This window comes from Talpa europaea (genome assembly GCF_964194135.1).
Source record: "Talpa europaea genome assembly, chromosome: 7".
NCBI lineage: Eukaryota > Metazoa > Chordata > Mammalia > Eulipotyphla > Talpidae > Talpa > Talpa europaea.
Genome location: NC_140074.1, coordinates 33,514,022 through 33,536,556, shown reverse-complemented (window position 1 = coordinate 33,536,556; position 22,535 = coordinate 33,514,022). Strand labels below are relative to the sequence as shown.

Here is a 22,535-nt window from a genome sequence, read left to right as displayed (position 1 = left end):
CAAAAATAAATTCTTCACCCTCAGCTCCCAGACCCCATTATTTTTTTTTGGTTTTTTTTTGTTTTTTTTTTTTGTTTTTTTTTTTTATAAATTTTATTGTTATATTCCCCATACAATTGCAGCCCCCCATTCTGACCCCAATCCCTCCCCTCCCGCCCCCGCCCCCCTAAAAGTGTCTCTGGTTCATAGTTTTTTGTTGATTTTGATTTTCACTTTCTTATAGTTATTCATTTTCCTGGTCCCTTATTTAAGTTTTCTAGATTCCTGCTATGAGTGAGACCATCCGGTATTTTTCTTTTTCTTTTTGGCTTATTTCGCTGAGCATGATCCCTTCCAGCGCCATCCATGTTGCAGCAAATTGCATGTGTTTATCTTTTTTGAATGCTGAGTAATATTCCATGGTATATATGTACCACATCTTCTTGATCCAGTCATCTATTTTTGGGCATTTGGGTTGTTTCCAAAGCTTAGCTATTGTAAACAGTGCTGCTATAAACATAGGGGTGCAGGTGTTCTTTGGAATTGATGTTTCTGTGTCCTTTGGGTAAATACCTAGGAGTGGAATTGCTGCAGACCTCATTATTTTTGACCCCCTGGAACCTAGAGGAATAATAGTATCTTGGCAGATACAGTAGTTAGATATTGCTTTATGTTATTGTTAATCAATAGAAGGCTTGATTATAACATAATGAATGAGTTCCACAAACTTCACTCTAAGTTTATTATTAGAGTCAAAACTCATAGCAAGTTCAGAGTAGTTTTATGTGGCCACAGAGGCTTTTTATTGTTTTAGAAAAATTTGAATGTACAGCAGGAGGCAGGGGAGATGGAGTTACACACTACCCTTTCAACCCAGTTCTCATCACTCATTATTATTTCAAGCCCCACTACTTCCCACAGTCACAAATTCTGCCTGTTCCTGAAGGTACGTGTGTTTGAAACATCTTTTGCTGGTCACACTTGAAACACCTCATTGCCTAATAAGTCTGAAAATTCAAGGAAGGCACAGGTTGTATTTCATAATCCCAGGCATGATTTGTCCATACCTCACAAGGCCCAGTACAATAATGTACACATAGTAGAAGCTTAAATACAGGTTGAGTAATTCCACACATGGCCATAGAATCAATTTGGTTCATTGTCAGGGCTGAGAGATTGCATGACTCAAGGGAAAAAAAGATGTCATCATGCACCTTGCTGAACTTTCCCTATGGAACAACAACTTACTTTCATGATGATAAATTCTCACTATGAATCCAGCACTTCAGCAATATCACCTATTACAGTTGAATCCTAGAAGTCATTCCACTAAAGCAGGTGTGATATTTATATCACTTCAAGGTACTATTTAAGTGAATGTCAGTTCCTGAAGGAAAAGGAACAGGGATGTTTATTTTTGGTGACGGCATAGGTGGCTTCCTAAAAATGCTGTTTACAAACATAATATTGCAATGATAGGAAATAAGAGCAGGAAGCATCTCTTATTGGCCTAAACAAGAAATGTTTAACCCCATTCCAACTTCTGCCAAAAGACCTTAGTTGTCTTGTCACTCTACTGAAATGCCCCGAGTTCATTTTTTCCCAAACACTTTAAGTGTTGAATTACGAAGCATGCGCCAGCCTCTGGAGCAAACAGTTGACAATCCAGGGGTGTGTTTGTGTGTCCCTGGCATACTTGTTTCTTTATCACACTAGATCATTTTCTAAGAGTTACTGTGTGGCTTGGTGGTCACCACAGCTTTGTCTCTTCTCCAAGACCACATGTGCCAATAGGACAGGCAGATACACCGTGATGTATGGCTGGGTTTGCTTTTTGTGGGGGGGATAGGGGGGCCACATGAGGGGAAGTTAATCTTTGTCTCCATACTAGGAACTCTGAAATGCAAGCCACAGAGAGCAAAGAAACTCCAACAAGTGATTCTCATTGGTAGATAAGAAGAGTTGATATTATTCCATGGTTACAGGGCACTTTAAAAATAAACCACAAAAGTAACTCTTAGAAAATGATGGTTACCAAAAAAGGAAGAAGAGGGGGAAAGAGTGAATATGATAGGGGAAATGACACCAGAACTTTGATGGTGGCTATAGTGAAGCTTAACACATAGAGACGTGTGAAGCTGTACAAGTGAGCCTCAAGTTTCGCTTCATCCCATCCTGTCCCCTCCAGACTCCCTCAAACTGTGTGTGTGATTCATAAAGGCACCTTCTTACTAATTTAAAATCCCATTGGGACAATTATATTTGCAGAGATTATTTATGTAAAGTGGTTCTTTCAGAAAAAAAAAATTTGAGGATGGTTTTGTTCCTCAAACAAATTTATTAAGAATTGTTGGGGGAACTGGTTTATAGTTGCTTGTTGATTTCGATTTTTTTCTTTCTTATAGTTATTCTTTTTCCTGGTCCCTTATTTAGGTTTCTAGATTCCTGCTATGAGTGAGACCATCCAGTATTTTTCTTTTTCTTTCTGGCTTATTTCGCTGAGCATGATCCCTTCCAGCGCCATCCATGTTGCTACGGGGGTGGGAGGGGACATGGGGAGAGGAGGGATTGGGGTCAAAATAGGGGGGGTGCAATTGTATGGGGAATATAACCAAGATGAAAATGCATACATTGTGCAAAGATGTAAAATGATGTAAGAAATATATTTAAAAAATAAAGTGGAAAAAAAAAAGAATTGTTGGGGGAAAGGAAGGGTAAGTGATGAAAGAATAGTTTAACCACAGTCCAAAGAAATTATCTCTCTACAACTGTAGCACAGAAATTCAACCTTTAAAGCAAGATCTGAATTCGCCAGGTGTAATGCTTCCCTTTCCTAGGTTTTCAATGGACTTCACATAAATCAAATCAAACATATAACAAAATACAGATTATGCAAAAAGAGAAAATCGGGTTGACTATCTCTTTCTGGAGCATTTATCAGGTTTTTCCTCCAAACAGCAGCTTCCCCTAGTGCATGTAAAATGTAGGTTTATTCAGAAACAGGAAGGAAGGAAGAAAGGGAGAGAGGGAGAAAAGGAAGGAACAAGGAAGGTGGGAAGTAAAGGGAGTAGGATTTTTCTGGAACTCATCCACAGTCAAAAAATGAAGAACACCTGAAAAGGCAACATTTGTGTTAGAATTCTAAGAACTATTTTACAAATGAAAAAAGCCTCTGCCACCCAACTACTGTTATTTTCTATTTCAAGCTCAAAACACACAAATAAACTAAAACCAAATTTCCAGTTTTACAAAAAAATATGAGGCCCAGACAGGAAACATTTTAATCAACAACTCTTACCTGGGTACAAAACACTGAGTACAGGGTTTGATTTAAAGGGGGTTAAACACCGGCGGTTTGATACACATGACAGTAACTTGCTGTTCATTTCTTTAAGGATGCGTCAATTGACTCAGTGACTGAGTTCTCCATGATGCTCCTCCGACTTTCAGCTTCCCCTGTAAAATGTGAAATTTTGCATACCATATGAAGTACTGAGACAAAGGCAAACTACCCAGTGCTGATTTTGCACTGCCCTGGTCAGCTTGTAGCTCCACCTTGGGTCACTTGGTCTCTGAACACCTTTTCCTTCATCCCCAAAGCAGAATGAGACGACATTAGGTTAGCAGCTATATGACCTTGGGCAGGTTAATAGGCCCTTTTGTGTATAAGAATGATGATAAATCCACCAATAGTGTTTTCAAGGGTAATACAGTCCTTGGCACATACTGAACATGCCAGAAACTGGTATTGAGCTCAACTGTGAAACATGCCCCCACCAAGTCTATTCTGTGAAACAATTCTTTTTTAGCATGGAAGGGGTCAGTAGAGGATTAGGAGTATTCCAAATCCCCATGCTCAATGCACTGGCAGTCTCCTGCAGAGATCCTCAATCCTAAATGTACACCAGAATCTACTAAAGAACTTTTATAGAGGGCCTCCCTGGTGGCACAAGGGGTTAAGCATTGCACTATGGAGCAATCCACAGCCTCTGCAGCACTAGTTCGATCCCCGGGCAGGGCCAGGGAGCAACCCACATGGCACAGCAAACCTCTCCTGACTCGCCTGCTGCTCCCCTCAGCAGTGTATTTCAGTCAGTCTGCTTGTTCTGCTCCCCGCTCTGTCTCTGGTGAATCCCCTCACCCTGCATCTTTGGCCTGTACCCCAGCTCTTGTATGCATAAATAAATAAATGAATCTTAAAAAAAGAAGAACTTTTATAGAAACACCAATGTTGGAAACCACATGCAGAGATTCAAAAAAATTGGTCTGGAGTGGGGCCAAAGCACAAGTATTTTTCAAAAGACCCCAGTAATTCTAAAGCTCACTGAGGACTGCTGACCCAGGAATGCATGCAGTGATTGCCGCAGTGGTCCACTCAATTCTGACAGTACCAGGGGCTCCTGAGATGAAGGGAGATGAGTCATCACTCATTGAGTCAAAGCCCAGAAGAGCCACCAAATGACAAGTCTGTCAGAAACTGGCGACCAAATCAGGGAGGGTGTGTTCCAAAGGCTGGAACTTGGAATCTGTAGATTGGTCTGTCTGTCACTAAGGTGAACAGGGGCCTTTATGGAAGGAAGGACAATGGTTCCTGCCTGCCCAGTGGGGACAGGTGAGATTGGAAACTATATCAACCACTTTCTAAGGCACTGAAGGCCTATAGAGTTATGACACAAACAAACTAGTACTTCAATGACTTTTTTTTCCTTTCCTTGGTTTACTTACTTTATTTACTATTCTTTAACCTTAGAAAAGTTTCTGAGCTACAATTTTTTTTTTAAGATTCATCCATTTAGGGCACCTCGCCTGGTGGCACAGCAGTTGAGCGCTCGGTTACGAGGCTGCCCGCAGCCTCTGCAGCGCCAGTTGGATCCCCAGCCACCGGCGAGAGTCCCACAAAAAAAAAAAAAAAATGCATCCATTTATGCATACAACAGCTGGGGTACAGGGCAGAAGATAGAAGATCTGATTTTGCCTGAGGGTCCTGGGAGGAGGGCCTTGAAGTCCATGCTTTAATGTGGAATCTCAGTGAGCAACCGCAAACACAGGCAATCAGTTCACACACTTGTTAAAGGCCATGACACAGTCAATGATGCCTCCCACAAGAATGTGTGTCTGTGTATGTGTTTATGGAAGATTTTTGTGGTACCAATTACATAACAAAATTCATCATTTTAACCATTATAAAGTATATAAAGGATAATCTGTCTTCTACTAAAAACACAAAGTCCCAAACCATTCAGAATCATGAGAAATTATATATTCCAAACCCTTCTACCCATTTCTTCCACTCATTCCCTGGCCAGACAATTAGACTCATTTTTTTTAGCTCAAGAATCCATGACCTTTTTATGGAAAGGACCTACTTTTTATTTCTCTACAATTCTTGAGACCACTAGGAAACCACTGAGGGAAAGCTGATAGACAGTGAATGAACAGAAGTGGAAGGAAGGGACAGGACTGGTGTTGCAAGCGAGAATCAAGGGACACATGGTGGAAACCCCCAGAGTCTCTGCCAAACCCCCTTCACTGGGAACTATTTTCTGACTGAGGAGGTTGGCTCTCACTCTGCCATTTTAGTTTGACCTTGCTAGTTTGGATCTTCCCTGGATTGACAGAGCTACTCAGCATCTTTCTAATAAATGCCTTGTTTTTTACAGCCACGAAAACCTTCACTAACACATCCTTCCATGACCCCTGCCTCATCAGGAATCCTTGACAAGGGGGATAAAGCAGAGAGTTGTATGGAGAACTTGCTGAGAAGGCCAACAAGCATTTTCCAAACCATCAGGTGGGAACTTGTGTTAAACAGGAAACCTGTTTTCTAAAACAATTTACTAACTTTTTTTTCCCTTACTTTCTCTCTATCCTTTCACATCAATGTCCACATATTGGCTAGTTTAAGGCTTTGTTTAACTTGATGTTACCTTGTTGAAATTCAATGCAATTTGAGATTTGGTAATTGTGTGGGCCCTTTTCCCTAAGTGGTAATTATGTGGGCTATGTTCCGTATAACAACCTAATAAATGCCTCTATGACTGTTTTGGCAACCAGAGATTAAGTGGTCCAGAATCTGTCCTTTAATCTACCAAGCAGAACGTTCTAAGGTAGAAGCCTGCAAAATGGACAATTATAAAGCTGTCCTCCATGTTCCTTTGTGCTGAAAGCCAGGGTTCTGGCCAGCCTTGGCACAAGGCAAGTTTGCCCTAAAGCATAAAAAACCCTCAAACCAGACTTTCAGGAGCCTGAACATCATGGAAACCAATTTATTTCATTCAACAGTCATTTATTGTTTAAAATACACAATTATTTTGATGTTGCTAGAATGAGGAACTACCTAATACAATAGCATAGGATCCTTGTGAAATACTTTCAAGTTAATGTCCCCAAACTGTGTTTACAAATAAATTGTGTTTCACTATATGAAAGAAAAGTGCAGGCAGGGGCAAGTGTCATGGAAAGCCATGGGACCTGCAGGATAAACAGAAGTGACCCACTCAAGGTCAGGAAGTATTCCAGATAGAGAGCAACATGTGCAAAGGCCAATGGCAATAAAGAGTTTATGTTCAAGGAGCTGAAAGAGGGGACATTAATGAGAGAGAGAAAGAAAAAAAAAAATACAAGAGAAGGCAAGATGACTGGCAGACTACATGTATGCTCTCATTATTATACAGTGCAAAGAGAGACCATGGTTCTTAGGTCTCCTCCTCGTCTCACATTCGCTAGTGTCTTAATATTGACAGTAGGAAACTAAAATTATTTTAGCAAATCAAGAAAAGAAGAAGCACGTAAGCAGCTTACTTCCATAAGCAGCAGCTTAAAAATATCTGTCTTCATGCACTGGGTATTTCTTCAGAGGGTATCTTGGTCTTTCAAAGACGTCATTTACTTCATCAATAGAATCTTCCTACAACAAAATTAATCCAGCAATTCCATTACTTAAAATGTAATACAGATCAATGAGAACCAGGTATATGGTTCTGCATGGAAAAGATCTATAAACTCCACATGCATATATATGTGGGGTTCACTATCTTCCTTCTTTCCTCCCTCTTTCCTTTCTTCCTCTCCTCCTCCCTCTCATTCCTCTTCTCCCTTCCTCCCTCCCTCCCTTTTGCTTTCTCCTTCCTTCCTTCCTCCTGCTCTCCTTTTCGCCTCCTTTTTCTCTCCTTTCATTGTTTTTACATTTTCAAGGGATTCACTTACTTGAGAAGGTTGACAATTAGCAAAGTACCCAGTGACTTGTTGGAGAGAAAATAGCATTCGGGTAACCAATCTAAATCTAGGCTATGCCAGTATTTTAATAAATCATGATGACCTATCCAACAATATGATATGGTTAAACCCAACAACTGGGGCACTAGTAAACTTTCATTTCAATTCTTTTAAAATCGTGACAGGTTACTTAGCTAATGGCTGTATATCTGCAGTACACAAAGTACTAGGAATATCTACCTATGGATTAGAAACACTCTCCATACTCTATAAAAGTCAAACAGCCACAGACACCTTATTGACATTTAGTTAAACTTTCTTCCATGTTGTGGCCTTACACAGACCACAGATACAACTGGGTTCTTCCCTGGATTGAGATTCCATGGGCAAGTGGAAGGGGTCAAGCTAGACCATCTTCTCTTAGGCCTTTGAAAGGATCATGTTCCCTCCCACTTGGGAGCTCCCAATTAGCTACTATGTATGTCCCCGATGGAAACTCTACTGTCTCTTCCTTGGGGACTCCTGCCCTGACTCCCAATGAAGTCAATTACCCCCTTTCATACACTCTTAGAACAGCATGTACCCTCCTCAGTGAGGATCACAAATTTACATTTACTGTAAATGGATTAATCTTCCCCCACTAGACTATTAAATCCCATTTCTCATATAATTCTGTCAGCAAAAATCTAGTTTTAGAAGAAGCCCTAACCTTGTTTAGGTATTTCTGAGCTCTGTGGGATGTCAGAAGATTGAATACCCTTTCATGGATCTTCTTCCATGTGGACTGAGAACTGGGGTGGAACCTGCTTAATAGATTAAACAGGGTGAGTGTTACGCAGCCACTAAAAAGAACAGTGAGAGTGTTTATCACTAAGGTGCATTATTTATAACTCAATAGTAAGAAAAAAGTAACAATATGCACAGTAGTATATATAGTGTGGTTTCAATGCCTTTACTAAACCTATGTACAGTCAATCTGCCTGTTCTGTTCCCCACTCTGTCTCTGGTGAATCCTCTCACCCTCCACACCTCTGGCCTGTATGCCAGTTCTTGTATGCATAAATAAATAAATCTTTTTTAAAAAAAGAAAGAAAAGACCAGGTACATCATTTCTATACTCCTTTAAGAATTTTCATGAGGAAGGAATAGAAATATTTTGAAGCTATAAAGTACACATTTGAAAAATAGTCACCAATTGAACACCAAATGCTTTTTCACAGGACTTGAGTAAGCAGTGTCAAGGATATCCTTCAAAATAGCTATCTAAAAATATTATTTTCATGGTGCCACTTTCCTGCAGTAAAAATGACTAATTGTCCTGGTTTGCACAGGACAAAGGGGTTTCCCAAAATGCAGGAATTCCAGGGCTAAAACCAGGACAGCCCTGGACAAACCAGATGAACTTTTCTATGTTGCTATTGATTGTATATGGAGGACTTGTCACCTTACTAGAGAGTGTGGTTTAGAAAATAAAGGTCCTGCTCTCCATCTTTGTGCTGCCCTACAGATTTATGCAATCTTATTTTGTTTTTGTTTTTTTATGACAATATAAATAACCAAGAAATCATGTCTAGAAAGAGAGAAACTACACCCACATCTTAATGTTAGACTTTGAGTGGCAGGACTATGAGTGATTTTTTTTTTATTCCTTTTTTTTTCTACAATGTCTAAAATTCTAAGGTGAGCACTTACATAGTGGTGAAATGAAAAGCATGAGTTTTTAAATTTATGAGATAAAAATATATAACACTTATGCCAAGTTATACGTCTATCCCATTTCCAACAGAATATGCAAGAGAAAGGCTCAACTCTTACCTGGAATTTACAACTTTTCATATCTAGGAGTCACTAGCTGAATAATCTTAAGGAAGAAAACTGATGAAGAAACCTGGCTTTAGTCCCGTGCTGGGCAAAGTCCCTGACTTTGTTCCCTTGCTTCTCAAAGTGCAGTGCATGGCCCAGCAACATCAACATCACCTGGAAGCTTGTTAGAAAAGGATTCCAGGTCCCCCCAATCCTCCTGAATAAGAATCTGTAATTTAACAAGATCCCCAGGTGACTCAATGCAGACCATAACGTGCTCTTCAAGCAAGAGATGGCTGCTTGCTGCTGACCTTTCTCGGAGAAGGGGCTGATCCAGAAGAGGACTGAGAGACCTGGAGTGCTGGGAAGTGGCAAATGAAGTTTCCTGGTGGAAATCAGCATCCCCTTGGTTACTGTAATTGAGCGAGGGTTTTCCAAACTTACTTGAATCTAAAGTTGATGGTGATTCGTTCCTTAAAATAATCCGTTCATCTGGCTCTTTGATAACCTGAGTAACAATGTGCATTATTCTTTAGTGGTAGTTTTGTTATTGTTTGCTTAATTTAGAAATGGGGGTGGGGTAGAACACAGAAGAGAACTGGGAGAAAGATGACAGAATACCTGCCCAGAGGCTCTCCAGCAATAAAAGAGAAGACTAGGGCAAGGTCACGGAAAGGTAACGAAATTTCTGCATGTTTGGCACATTTTAGCAAGCCAAAATAAACGGACGCACTGCACTTGATTTGTGAGGATTAGGGATATTTGGGTTTGGGGAAGATACAATTTTATAACAAAATATTTAAATGATATGACATAAGAAGACTATACCTTTCTTTTGGCATACATCTATTCATCAATCAAGTTTGAAGAACACATGATTTACCACTTTTATGTATAAAGAAAGGTATTTGATTAGAGAAAAAACAATAAAAATTCCTACTGACAACATAGGTATTGGGTCTGTCATCTCAATACACCCTCATCCTAAAAATGAAAAGAGCTTAAATAAGGGGGAAAACTAACTAGGACAAAGTATAGAGTGGGGTTTGGGTGCCTCTTAAATTCTAGTTAAACTATAGCAATTCCATAAGCAACACTAGCTGGAAATATGCTTTCCACCACTCATTGGGAAAAGCACAATATTTGACATAAGATAGCTGGGAATAAATCATTGTACAAATGCTACTTCTAAAATTACCTTTATATTAGCTGCAAAGCTGTCAAGAGAAGAAGCTAGAAGAAAGAGGAACAGGTGTTTCAATGACTTCTTATTACCAGTTACCCCTAAAACTACAATTACATTTATTTCACAGCAGTGCAAAAATATTATACGATGAATGAACAATTAAGAACTTAAATTCTCCCTTATAAATTACTATCACTTTTAAGTCTCCCTTCAGTCACAGCAATTCTATCTATGAATTTTTCTGTCTTCTTTAAAGTCATCAAATTTATTGTATGACAGCACATGTGGATACAGAAAGGGTAAAGAGAAAGTAAAGTGACCAATAAGTTCAGTAACTCTTAAATAGCCTGAAAAACTTCTATTTACCCAGATGCCAGAGCCTAAAAGAAAGCCATGTAGCTCTAATATAAATTTCAAATCCTGTTCCTCTTCTGATGACATCCCCTTTATACATGGTTTTTGTGGAATTCTATTTATGCAGGAAATCTTGAGTGCACTTTTCCAATGTACACACAGATGTTAAAATAAGACAATGAATACATAAGAGTTTGTAAAACAGTGTGGCCAAAATGTAAATCATTATGATTACCCTAAATCATAATAAATAAGCAGACCTAGTGCCAGAGGAGGGTAAGAGTAACTAGGAAGTAATAATACACACAGAAAAGAACAAGACTAAATTGGCTCTCTCCAGGTTGGAAAAAAAATAAGCTATTGAATGAGTATTTGCAAGATTATGCTAAGGCCATCATAGCTTCTCCCAGTGTGACTGGGGCTTAGACAGTGTCAAGGGGCTTTTCCTAGACTGCTGATTCCCCTCTTGCTCACTTGAAGGAAGAAGGAGGAAGATATTAAAGGGAATTTTGAAAGCCTGGTAATTGTCACACCCTCTGAGCATGCCCATATGTGTGTGTCCACCATGTCCCAGAAGACCCCTTTTCCCCACCCCTGGTGAGCAGAGAATTGACAATGCTAAAGCCCTATTCACCTATCATCACAAACCTGCCCTATGGCGTAGTAGCCCTCTTGTTACTGAATTTGGGCACTCCCTTTCACAGGGAGCTTGACTTTGTTCCCTTGCTTCTCAAAGTGCAGTGCAAGGACCAGCAACATCACATCACCTGGAAGCTTGTTAGAAAAAGGAATCCCAGGACATACCCAGTCCTCCTGAATCAGAATCTGCAGATAACCAGATCTCCAGGTGACTTAAGTGCATAGCGAAGTGTGAGAGGCACTGCTTTATTCTACTTTACACCTGGATGAATGAGCTCGCAGGTGACCTAAGCAAAGGTCTGACTCAGAAGCCACAGGGATTCCAAGAATCTGAGCCCAGAGGTCTGAACATCTTCTCTAAATGTAGGTGTAACAAAAGCTTGGTGTGCACGGACAGTTTGTTCAATATATGGTACTGGCAAAACTGGACCACCACATGCAAAAAAATGAAACTAGACCACTACCTTTCACCATGCACAAAAATCAACTCAAAATGGATAAAAGAACTGGACATAAGACCTGAAACCACAAAATATATAGAAGAAAATATAGGTAAAACACTAAAGACTTACATCGCAATAACATCACCCAAAGCAAAGAAAGTCAAGGAAAAGATAAACAGCTGGGATTACATCAAACTGAAAATCTTCCGCACAGCAAAAGTGACATTAACCAAAACAGAAAGACACCCTACTGATTGGGAAAAAATCTTTGCACTCCGGTCAACTGATAGGGGATTGATCACAAGATACACGAAGAACTCACACAACTCAACAAACAATCCAGTCAAGATATGGGCAGAAGAACTTACAAGACATTTCTCCAAAGAGGAAATGCAAATGGGCAACAGGCATATGAACAAATGTTCAACATCCCTGATAATCAGGGAAATGCAAATTAAAACCACATTGAGATAATACCTTATACCAGTAAGAATGGCACATATCAAAAAAACAAACAACAACAAATGTTGTCGAGATGTGGTGAAAAAGGAACTCTCCTACATTGCTGGTGGGAGTGCAAACTGGTCCAACCACTAAGGAAAGCTGTCGGGAGGTTCCTCAGTCTACTGAAAATGGAGCTACCATAAGATCTGGCAATTCCACTCACAGGGATCTACCCAAAGGACACAAAAACAGTGATTCAAAAGAACACCTGTACCCCTATGTTTATTGCAGCACTATTGACAATAGGTAAAACATGGAAACAACTCAAATGTCCAAAAATAGATGACTGGATCAAGAAGATGTGGCATATATACACAATGGAATATTAGTCAGCAGTCAAAAAAGATAAACATGCCATTCACAGCAACGTGGATGGAGCTAGAAGGAATTATGCTCAGTGAAATAAGCCAAAAGGAAAAAGAAAAATATTGGATGGTTTCACTTATAGCAGGAATATAGGGAAACCCAATAACACATCAGTGTAAAAAAATAATAACAGTACAAAACACAACAAGGTAAAAACGGACAATTATAAATCAGAGACATCCTGCAGGGAGGAGGAGGGAGAGGCATCAGAGGGAGAGAGGGAGGAGCACAGGGGACTGAGGTGATGGTGCACGGGTGCATTGGTGAAGGAAACTCTATACCTGAGGGGGTGTGAGGAAGCAAATATTGTTTAAAAATGAATAATGATGAAAAAAAAAAAAAACTTGATGTGCAACCTAAAAACATTCTTCACCTGTCAGGATAAAGAAAAGACAAAGGTGGAGACCGCTGTGATAAATGAGTCACATTGTAATTGAACCAGCAGTAAATCTAACTTGTCCTCCCAGGGAAAGGACATTTACTGCTACTTGATATCACAGTAAGGGGGAGGGCAGTGCTACTTTTGTAGGCTACATGGGTGATTTTCAATCCAAATGACTTAAATGTCAGAGGTGATGAAGCACTTTCTGCTTGAAACCCTGTACCCTGTCCTGTCTGAATAGACACAATGTTCCAAGAACACTGACTTGAGTTACCTTAAGAGACTGTACAATCCCTTAAAAGTACAAATGTGAAAGCCTAAGATAGGAAACCTTGTAGTCAAGGATGGTGTAGGTCTGGTCCCACCAGGAATTAAGAGAATGACAACCACCATCCTTCTCTAGTTCAGGAATGACTGAACTTCACAGCTCTGGCCTTCAGTGCTGACATGGTTCATGTATTTCATTCACAAGGTAACGGCCTCCAGGGGACCCCTTAACCCAGTGACTCTCAACTCAAAACTGTGTAATAATAATAAGATATGAGTTGCCTTTCTAACTTTTAACCTTTCTTAACTCTCATTCTCTCACAACTTATAATGGAGTTTTCCAAAATTACATAATGTGTCACGCTACTGGCTAATGGAATGTGTTTTAAAAATTTCTCACTTTTAATTTCTAATATTCTGAATGTTCCACAGACATCATCCATATAAACAAAAATACTTAATAGTATTTAATAATGCAAAAGGGTCCTGACACCTAAACATTTGAGATCCCCCCTTCCTTAACCTAACTGCTTCAGATAGAGTTGACTCCCCTCCTCACTGACATGGACTCTTATAAAGCAGATATTACATCTCCTGATCTCCACTAATTCCCTGCTTTTCCCCATCCAAAGAAATGGTAAGTCTTATTTGTCTGCTATCAAAGATGCCTTTACAAGGAGCTCACACTAGTGTGCTCCCTGCTGCCACCAGAACACACTCAGTGATCACGCTACTCAGCACAATCTCCTTCAACAGTTAGGAGAACTATGAAAGAGACCATACTTAGCTGATTCGGCCTATGGAGGACTCATACCTGGAAACTCCATGGCTGGAGGGGACTAGACAATTAAGCCCCAAGTTTACAAGGTAATTTTTGACTCCTCAGAATGAAAGATTTATAAGGAGAAAGCATTCATTTTCCCATAGAGAAATATATAAAGGTAACAAGAAACTCAAGTACCTCTTTTCATCAGATATGGAAAGCCTGAAAAATTAGATTTTCTTCTAGACTTCTGGGAATGATAATCTGAAATATTCTCACCAAAGGGCTTTGCACTGTCCACCTAAGAGGAAAGGAAATAAATAGGACTTGAATCTACTTTTGCTACATTACCCTCTCCTCATTAGCTGTAATGCCTCTCTCCGCCTCATCATGGGTCAAACAGGTGAGAAAAGTTGGAAGCAAATTAAATCACAGTCTCCAAGTACTTAAGAATACTATACCCAACCTGGGCCTCTCTGGTGGTGCAAGGGGGTTGAGATGCAACCTATGAAGCTAATGGCAGCCACTGCAGCACGAGTTCAATCCCCGGCCAGGGAGAAATCCACATGGTGCAGCAGACCTCTCCTGACTCGCCCGCTGCTTCCCTCAGCAGTGTATTTCTGTCAATCTGCCTGTTCTGTTTTCCACTCTGTCTCTGGTGAATCCTCTCACCCCCTGCACCTCTGGCCTGTACCCCATTCTTGTATGCATAAAATAAATAAATCTTAAAAAAAAATACTATACCCAACAATACTTTAAATGTTATACTCACTAGGGTAACCTGACTGTTCCTATAATCAGTGAGGCTAGAACATGAAGATGTTAGCTAAATGTTAGTGTAATGAACTAAATAAAGTTAAACACATATTACATTCTAATCACTGGTAAGGATCCAGCCCAGTGAACAACAAATGAATTTATTTCACAATCTTTTAAAATAGGACCAATTTCCAAGTTTCTAAACAGTATGGCCAGTGTTGGCCCAGGTAGGGTTTTCCTTGAAGAGAAGGGATTATCACAGTGACACTTTAATCTTCCACATTCCCTTCTCAGGGTCTATATTCTTGAGGCAAAAAAGAAATAACAGTAGTGATTATTATGTTACTTAAGGTGACCACATCTTCCTAAAGAAAAATTGGACATGATCTGCAAACAGGTCAAAATAATTCAAATAGGGATACTTCCAGGGCCTCCCCTGGTGGCGCAGGCGGTTGAGTGCTGCACTGTGAAGCTGTCCGCAGCCTCTGCAACGCTGGTTCAATCCCAGCCGGCTGGCGAGGGTCCCACATGACACGGCTGACCTCTCCTGTCTCGCCCACTGCTCCCCTCAGCAGTATATTTTGTCAGTCTGCCTGTTCTGTTCCCCGCTCTGTCTCTGGTGAATCCTCCCACCCTTCCGTGCATCTGGCCTGTACCCCAGTTCTTGTATAAATAAATAAATCTTTTAAAAAATAGTGATACTTCCAGAGTATCTATGACATAGAGTTGCTGGTTTTTGGTTTTTATCTTGTTAATTTTTTTTATTGTTTTTTTAAATTTCAAGAAAACAGGTCATAATGTCACTATTCATTCTACTTTAGAAATAAATTGATTAGAACTTTAATATTCACATCTAAATTTTAATGCTTTTTCTTAAAGAATCCTGAGACACCATCAGGGAATTGGACTAAATAGAGTTACTATGTATTAAGCACTTAGAAAGGGGCTTGGCACATAGTAAAAGTATGAGAACTTGTTAAATAAAATAAATACAAAGCAAATGTCATTCTCTAAAAATTCTACCAAGATTTATTTAGTAATAATGGCATAGACTACTGATTTTAGAGAATTTTATAACAAATGGAATAAATTAGATTGTCCAATAAACACAATTCAATATTTCTATGAAGCTAGGTTTTTGCCACACATTTTTATCCAGGAAAACATGAAGAAAAAAAGCTATTCTCTAGCTTCGAGCCAAACAAGATCTGTGCTCCACTTATAAGTAGACCTTATATATGCTCATCCCAACAGCACCTTGACTTTGGGACTTAACCACACTTCATACTTACATCTACTACACAAGCATTACCCCTTCTTAAAGTCAAGTAGTTAACTTGACAAAAATATCAATAGTTAATATTCTGGAGAACAAGTTATGAATTAGAATGAGGAATAATCTTCATTAAGAATAAAAAATAGATGGGCCTCCCCGGTGGCGTAGCGGTTGAGCGCTGGGTTGCGAAGCTGCCCGCAGCGTCTGCGGCGCCGGTTCGATCCCCCGGCTCTGCGGCGCCGGTTCGATCCCCCGGCTGCTCCCCGGCCACCGGAGGAGGGTCCCACATGGTGCGCAGACCTCTCCTGCCGCCCGCTGCTCCCCTCAGCAGTGTACTTCGGTCCTTCTGCCTGCTCTGCTCCCCGCTCTGGCTCTGGTGAATTCTCTCACCCTCCCGCGCTTCTGACTGTACCCAGTGCATGTATAAACAAAAAAAAAAAAAAACAAATAAATAAATAAGTAAAAGCATGCCTCTATTAAAAAAAAAAAAAAAAAAAAAAGAATAAAAAATAGGGAGCCTCCCCTGGTTGCACAGCGGTTGAGCGCTGGACTGTGAAGCTGCCCGCAGCCTCTGCAGTGCCAGTTCGATCGCTGGCCACGGGTGAGGGTCCCACATGGCATGACAGACCTCTCCTGCCGCACCCACTGCTCCCCTCAGCAGTGTATTTCGTCAGTCTGCCTGTTCTGTTCCCCGGTCTGGTTCTGGTGAATTCTCTCACCCTCCTGCGCTTCTGACTGTACCCAGTGCTTGTATAAATAAATAAATAAATGAATGAATGAATGAATGAATGAATGAATGAATGAATGAATGAATATGAATAAATAAATAAATCTTTTTAAAATTTTTTAAAAAGAATAAAAAATAGGGCCTCCCTGGTGGCGCAAGGGGTTAAGCACCACACTATGAACCAGTCTGCAGCCTCTGCAGCACAAGTTCGATCCCCAGCCAGCCAGAGAGAAACCCACATGGCAAAGTGGACCCCTCCTGTCTCACCCACTGCTCCCCTAAGCAGTGTATTTCAGTCAGTCTGCCTGTTCTGTTCCCCACTCTGTCCCTGGTAAATCCTCTCACCCCCTGCATCTCTGGCCTGCACCCCAGTTCTTGTATGCATAAATAAATAAATCTTTTTAAAAAAGAATAAAAAATAATATAGAAAATGTTTTTAATGTAGCATGAACTGTATATATCACAAAATCAACCTGTATATACAGTATACAGTATAATCAGCCTGTATATACAAAATCAACCTGTATATACAGTATAATTACATTTTTTTGGTAAAAAGTCTTGTGAGTATAAAGAGTGTAAAAATGCAAAAAAAATTAAATAAATTTTTTAATATATTTTTATTATGCTGGCAAGCCTATAGTTAATTCCTTTCTTGAACTTTTCATCATTTTCCACAATCTTTTTAGTGGTAAAAATAAAAATAAATTAAGGAGACTAAGAGAACTGGTATGAATAAATTTGCCCACTATTTCCTAAGGCCTACATCTAAAATAATAACATTTCAGACTCTAAGTATCATACATCACTGCTTCTTCCTGCAGACAGCATTGTTTTTTATCTGCTTTAAAGTATGGTCACTGAAAAACAATCTCAGTAAGAGCTCAAGCAGTTTTCTTTAAAATTGATGAAGCTTTAGTTTTCTATTGATAACAGAGTATATGCCAGCCTTTGTTAAGCATTTTCTACACCTGTCAGTTCATTGATTCTTCTGGATAATGACAGGTTAGCATGTATAGACATCACCCTCTACTAATAACTTTTAAAAATTAAAAATAGCAATGACTGACAGTTACTGAGCCAGTTTCTGTAGGAGACATCATTATAGGGTTTCCTGACAATGACTCTAGGACGTGAACCTAATATAATAATTTATTTAATTAGCTTTAATTCCCTCTTTATTTAATATTACCCATTTGTATTTATGGCCCAACCTTCCTTTATTTCACTCCCATTCATACCCTCCCCATTCCAAAGGCTCTGAAAGATAATTTTAGGCTCACATGTCTAACTACAAACGGAGGTTTGCTTTTGAAATTATTTCTAAGGTTCAACTGAGCTGGCTGGTCCTGCAGGAAACGACTGGTGGAATGTGGAGAGGGTGCCCAGGATTGCATGCCTTCGGGCAGGCTGTCCAGATTACTCTCCTTTGGCTTCATCTTTACATTACTTAAGTGGAATTTTGATCCACAGGATGTATAAAAAGGCTTTTGTGACTTATATCTTTCTTCCTGGGGGAAAAAAAAACACAATGTTTTTTAATATGAAATTTTTGAAAGAAAAGAAATTCAATCAGAATATAACTATTTAACTGGCCTTTGTTTAACCAAGAAGATGGAACATACAGGTTTGCAAAATAATAACAAGACAGGTCATTTATCTAAGTTTTTCTTCAGCTCAGCTTAATATCACACTAAGATTATAACTTGCTAATACATTTCAATTAATAACAGTGAGATTATTTTGTATTAGGAGAAAGTTGGAAAATGTCAGATACCAACTCTGCATCTCCCCAAGTCAAAAGTGGGGGGAGAAAAGAAGGGGAGAGAGGCAGGAAGGGGAAGGGAGAGGAGAGGTAAGACTTCATCATATACTCGGTTCCAGCAATTCACTCGAAGGAATTTATTATAAGAAAATAATTATGGCTGTGTATAGCTACAAAACTTCTTATAACAGTCAAAAATTAGAAACCAATATATTGGTGGTAAACAATTTCCTCTCAGCTCCACTGTCTTTCTATCCTCAACTTTATGATAATGTGTAGCTCTCTGCAACCCTACTTTCTGCTCTCCCAGTTGTTTCATTCAACTCCAGCACTAAAAAGCATTAAAGGATCATGCTCAGCGAAATAAGCCAGAAAGAAAAAGAAAAATACCGGATGGTCTCGCTCATAGCAGGAATCTAGAAAACTTATATAAGGGACCAGGAAAAAGAATAACTATAAGAAAGAAAATATCAAAATCAACAAACAACCATGAACCAGGGACACTCTATGGGGGGTGGGATGTAGGGAGGGGAGGGATTGGGGTCAAAATAAGGGGGTCGCAATTGTATAGGGAATATAAAAATAAAATTTATAATAAAAAATAAATAAATAAACACACAAAAAAAAAAGCATTAAAGGGAGATCACAAGATGAGGAGGAAGGAACTCATGGCTTCCAGTTTTTCATTCTATTCCTGTCAGTACCACCCCAGAAGCCATTCTTCACCTGCTAGTAACAAATGGTTCTAATGTATAGCCTCCCCTCCCCATAATGCCAGACTAGCTCACTGTGCTCCTCTCAGATAGTCCAGCACTCATAAATTTTACTCTAGTCCTACAGGATCCTTCCGCCAATCTCCAAGATACCAGTAATGAACGTGTCCTTCCTTAGAGCCCTGAGTTCCAACTCATCAGAGACCTAACTCTGAATTCCTAAGGAAGTACCCAGGAAAGCAGGCCCCCACACACAGAGGTCTGGGTCCCATTTCTCTGAAGTGTCTTTCTCAAGCTTCTATGTTGTTGACAGAATCTGTTCCCTTTGTTCCCACAGCCCTAGCAAGTGAAAGCTCTTTCTTGCAATTACTATCTCTATCACTCATTATTCTCCTCCTCCTCCCTCTTACCTGTATATCCTTTTTTCTTTTTTTAACATTAAGTCTTTCTTTAAAAAATAAGATGGATTTGTTTTCCTGACTGACCCTGACTGATAAATCTGTTAAGTACCAAACCCCAGAAATGATGACCAAACAAATTATGGTACTTCCATACAATGGAATACTATGAAGCAATGAAAAACTGCCTAGCATAAGAATACATAAGGACATGAGCACACATGCATGTTATACCAACTGGAAAAAAAAAGGTACCAAATAATATGCAGTATAGTTGATCCCAATCTTTTAAAATTAAAAGTGTATGTGTATTTGTATGTATGTATAGAATACACTCAAAAAATTAATTTGTCCATTTTGCTTATCTGTATTTTCTAATTTTCTAAAATAAAAGGGATACTTTTGTTATAAGAGAAAATAATAAAATTTCTTTTTTCAAGTTTACACTTAAAAGAGAATCTAAATTAAGATTTTGAGACAAGATTAGAATAGTGGAATAAAAGAAAGACTGAAAACTCACCATACACACAAATCAAACAAATTGCAGAAAATGGTGGGTAAGAAAAAAATTAAAAAGCAGCTAATGCCTTCCTAAAAAGCACTTGCTGGTCTCCCATTATATGAGTTATTATGCCCTGAGGCTTGATGGACTTGCACAGATTGATGACCCTTATTCAGTACTGTTAATCCACAGCCCACATTTTCACAGTATCTCCCAAAACCCCGAATTAGATTTGGGATGACAAGTAAATAACTTAAATGAGCTTTACAAATTACTTTCACTCATTTGTCATTTGTTTTAGAAAAGATTTTACATGATTACCAATTTATAGACAATAAGGGAAATCAGGACTGAATGAAAGTAAAATGGAGGTAGTGCTAATGGATGTCTCAAATTCCTGACATTTCTATCACTGGCTTCATGATTACACTTACAAGAAATCTGTTTTCATGCAAAAATGCACATTCTCTGATGGCTGTCCATGTATGAAACTCTAATTTGGGAGCAATACCCTAAAAATAAAACAGCATAAAAGAAGCAAGTAAGATTATTGGAAACAGGTTCTTTACCCATCCCATCCTAATTTGAAATATGCAAGAACCTAATTGCTCTTTTTTTTGGTTGGCATACTCCACCCACATTATCTAAAATATATACAGAATAAATAGAGAATGGAATGTTATTCAGCCTTAAAAAAGAAATAAAATCTTCCCTTTGCAACAACTAAGAACCTGAAGAACATTACGTCAAGTGAAACAAGTCACTTATCTGGGGAATCTACCAATAGTCAAACTCATTGACACAGAAAGTAGAATCATGGTTACCAGGGGCTGCAGGGTGCAGGAAATAGGGTAATATTGGTCAAAGGATACAGTTTCAGTTATATAAAATGAAAAGTTCTGAAGAGCCAATGTAAGAAATTTAACTACAATTTACAATACTACATACATATATAGTATATACAATATTATATTTAATATATATTGCATATTAAATATATATAAAATAATTTACAATACTACAAAATACAATATATAATACTATATATGTAACAAGTTATAAAATTTGTTAAAAGTTTAGATTTTTTTTATTTATTTAGGTATACAAGAACTGGGGTGTAGGCCAGAGGTATGGGAGGTGAGTGAGACAGAGTAGGAAGCAGAACAGGCACAAACAGAAATACACTGCTAAGAGGAGCAGCAGGCAAGATAGGAGAGGTCTGCTGCATCGTGTGGGTTAGCTCCCTGGCCCGGGGTTGAACTCATGTCACAGTGACTGGCAATAGCTTGATAGTGCTGAGACTTTAACCCCTGCACCACCAGGAAGGCCCAAGAGGGTAGATTTTTAAGTGTTCTTGACTCTCCCTTCCAAATGGCCTATGTATTTTGCATATATTAATTCATCTAATCCTCAGAAAAAAAATCCAACAGATAGGTCCTAAAAGTGTCTCTGCTTGTAGATGAGTAAATTAGAGTATAGAAAGTTTAAGTAACCTGTCCAGTTAGTAATGGCAGAGCTGGGAATTGAACCCAGGCATCCTGGCACTGCTGTTAATGTAGTTAACTACTCTAAATTGAATTACAGAATTGAATGAGCTCACATAGGGAGAGGATGACAGAGTTTCTCTTTCTCTACTTACTTGCTTTGAAAAACTTGCTTTATATTTTATACCCCAATTTTTTGTTCATTAGATCAATTTCCAGACCTCATTTTTTTTTGCACTTCTATGTTTAAAAGAAAAGATCTGGGAAAACCATGAACACAGATCTCCACTAACACAAAGATTAAGTAATTGACCCAAAGTCACACAGTCATTGAGTTACAAAACTGAATGGGTGGTGGGAATTTTAACCAAGATGAAAATGCATACGCTGTGCAAAAATGAAAAACGATGTAAAAAATATATAAAATAATTTAAAATAAATGAATAAAATAAACCCAGACAATCGGAGTCCACACTTAACAATACTACAACCGCCTAGTCGGACTGCAAAGACAGAGGGTGGGGTTCCCTATCAGTAAGAATCCACACCCTGTAACACATACTTGTCAGGTTTATATAATCTCCATTCCTGCCAATGACTGACAGATAATAAAAAGGATGTGTTTGCTTTTTCACAACAGTGCTGATCTAGCATAACAGTTTAGAGTTGCAATTTACAGGTTCTATGTTGTCTGCTCTCCTTAGAGATGAGATGATGGTGACAACATTTAGATCAATAAATTAATTTAAACGTAACATTTTTCTAGAATCATTGCAAAAAAAATAAAATTCATTGAAGTTAATTTTAAGAGATAACATTCTTTTCTGCTTACCTCATAAATTTAGTCTTCACCTAACAAGGAAATAGATTACATTCCCAAAAATAGAGAAGTCTTGATCTCAGCATGAAAAGGGGGGACTGGAGAGGTGAGGAGAGGGTGGGGACTTTTACAGTATCCAGTGAAATCAAACAAAATGTGAAAATACAAAGAAAAAGTCACATTTTAGTGA

At 38.9% G+C, this 22,535-nt stretch overlaps 1 protein-coding gene across 1 annotated transcript in view; it reads right to left on the bottom strand.

Moving 5' to 3' along the window:
- Positions 1 to 7,801: 7,801 nt before the first annotated feature.
- The window catches only part of SPATA6L (spermatogenesis associated 6 like), a gene marked incomplete at its 5' end in the record, with an annotated part of 36,274 nt that continues 21,540 nt past the window's right edge, over positions 7,802 to 22,535 (bottom strand). Inside the window, 6 exons of the mRNA XM_084236958.1 lie at positions 7,802 to 7,997; positions 9,309 to 9,505; positions 10,196 to 10,230; positions 14,100 to 14,202; positions 17,947 to 18,174; positions 20,476 to 20,553. Of these exons, the coding sequence (XP_084093084.1) occupies positions 7,835 to 7,997; positions 9,309 to 9,505; positions 10,196 to 10,230; positions 14,100 to 14,202; positions 17,947 to 18,174; positions 20,476 to 20,553 (804 nt within the window). The 3' untranslated portion in view covers positions 7,802 to 7,834. The remainder of the gene's footprint in view (positions 7,998 to 9,308; positions 9,506 to 10,195; positions 10,231 to 14,099; positions 14,203 to 17,946; positions 18,175 to 20,475; positions 20,554 to 22,535) is intronic.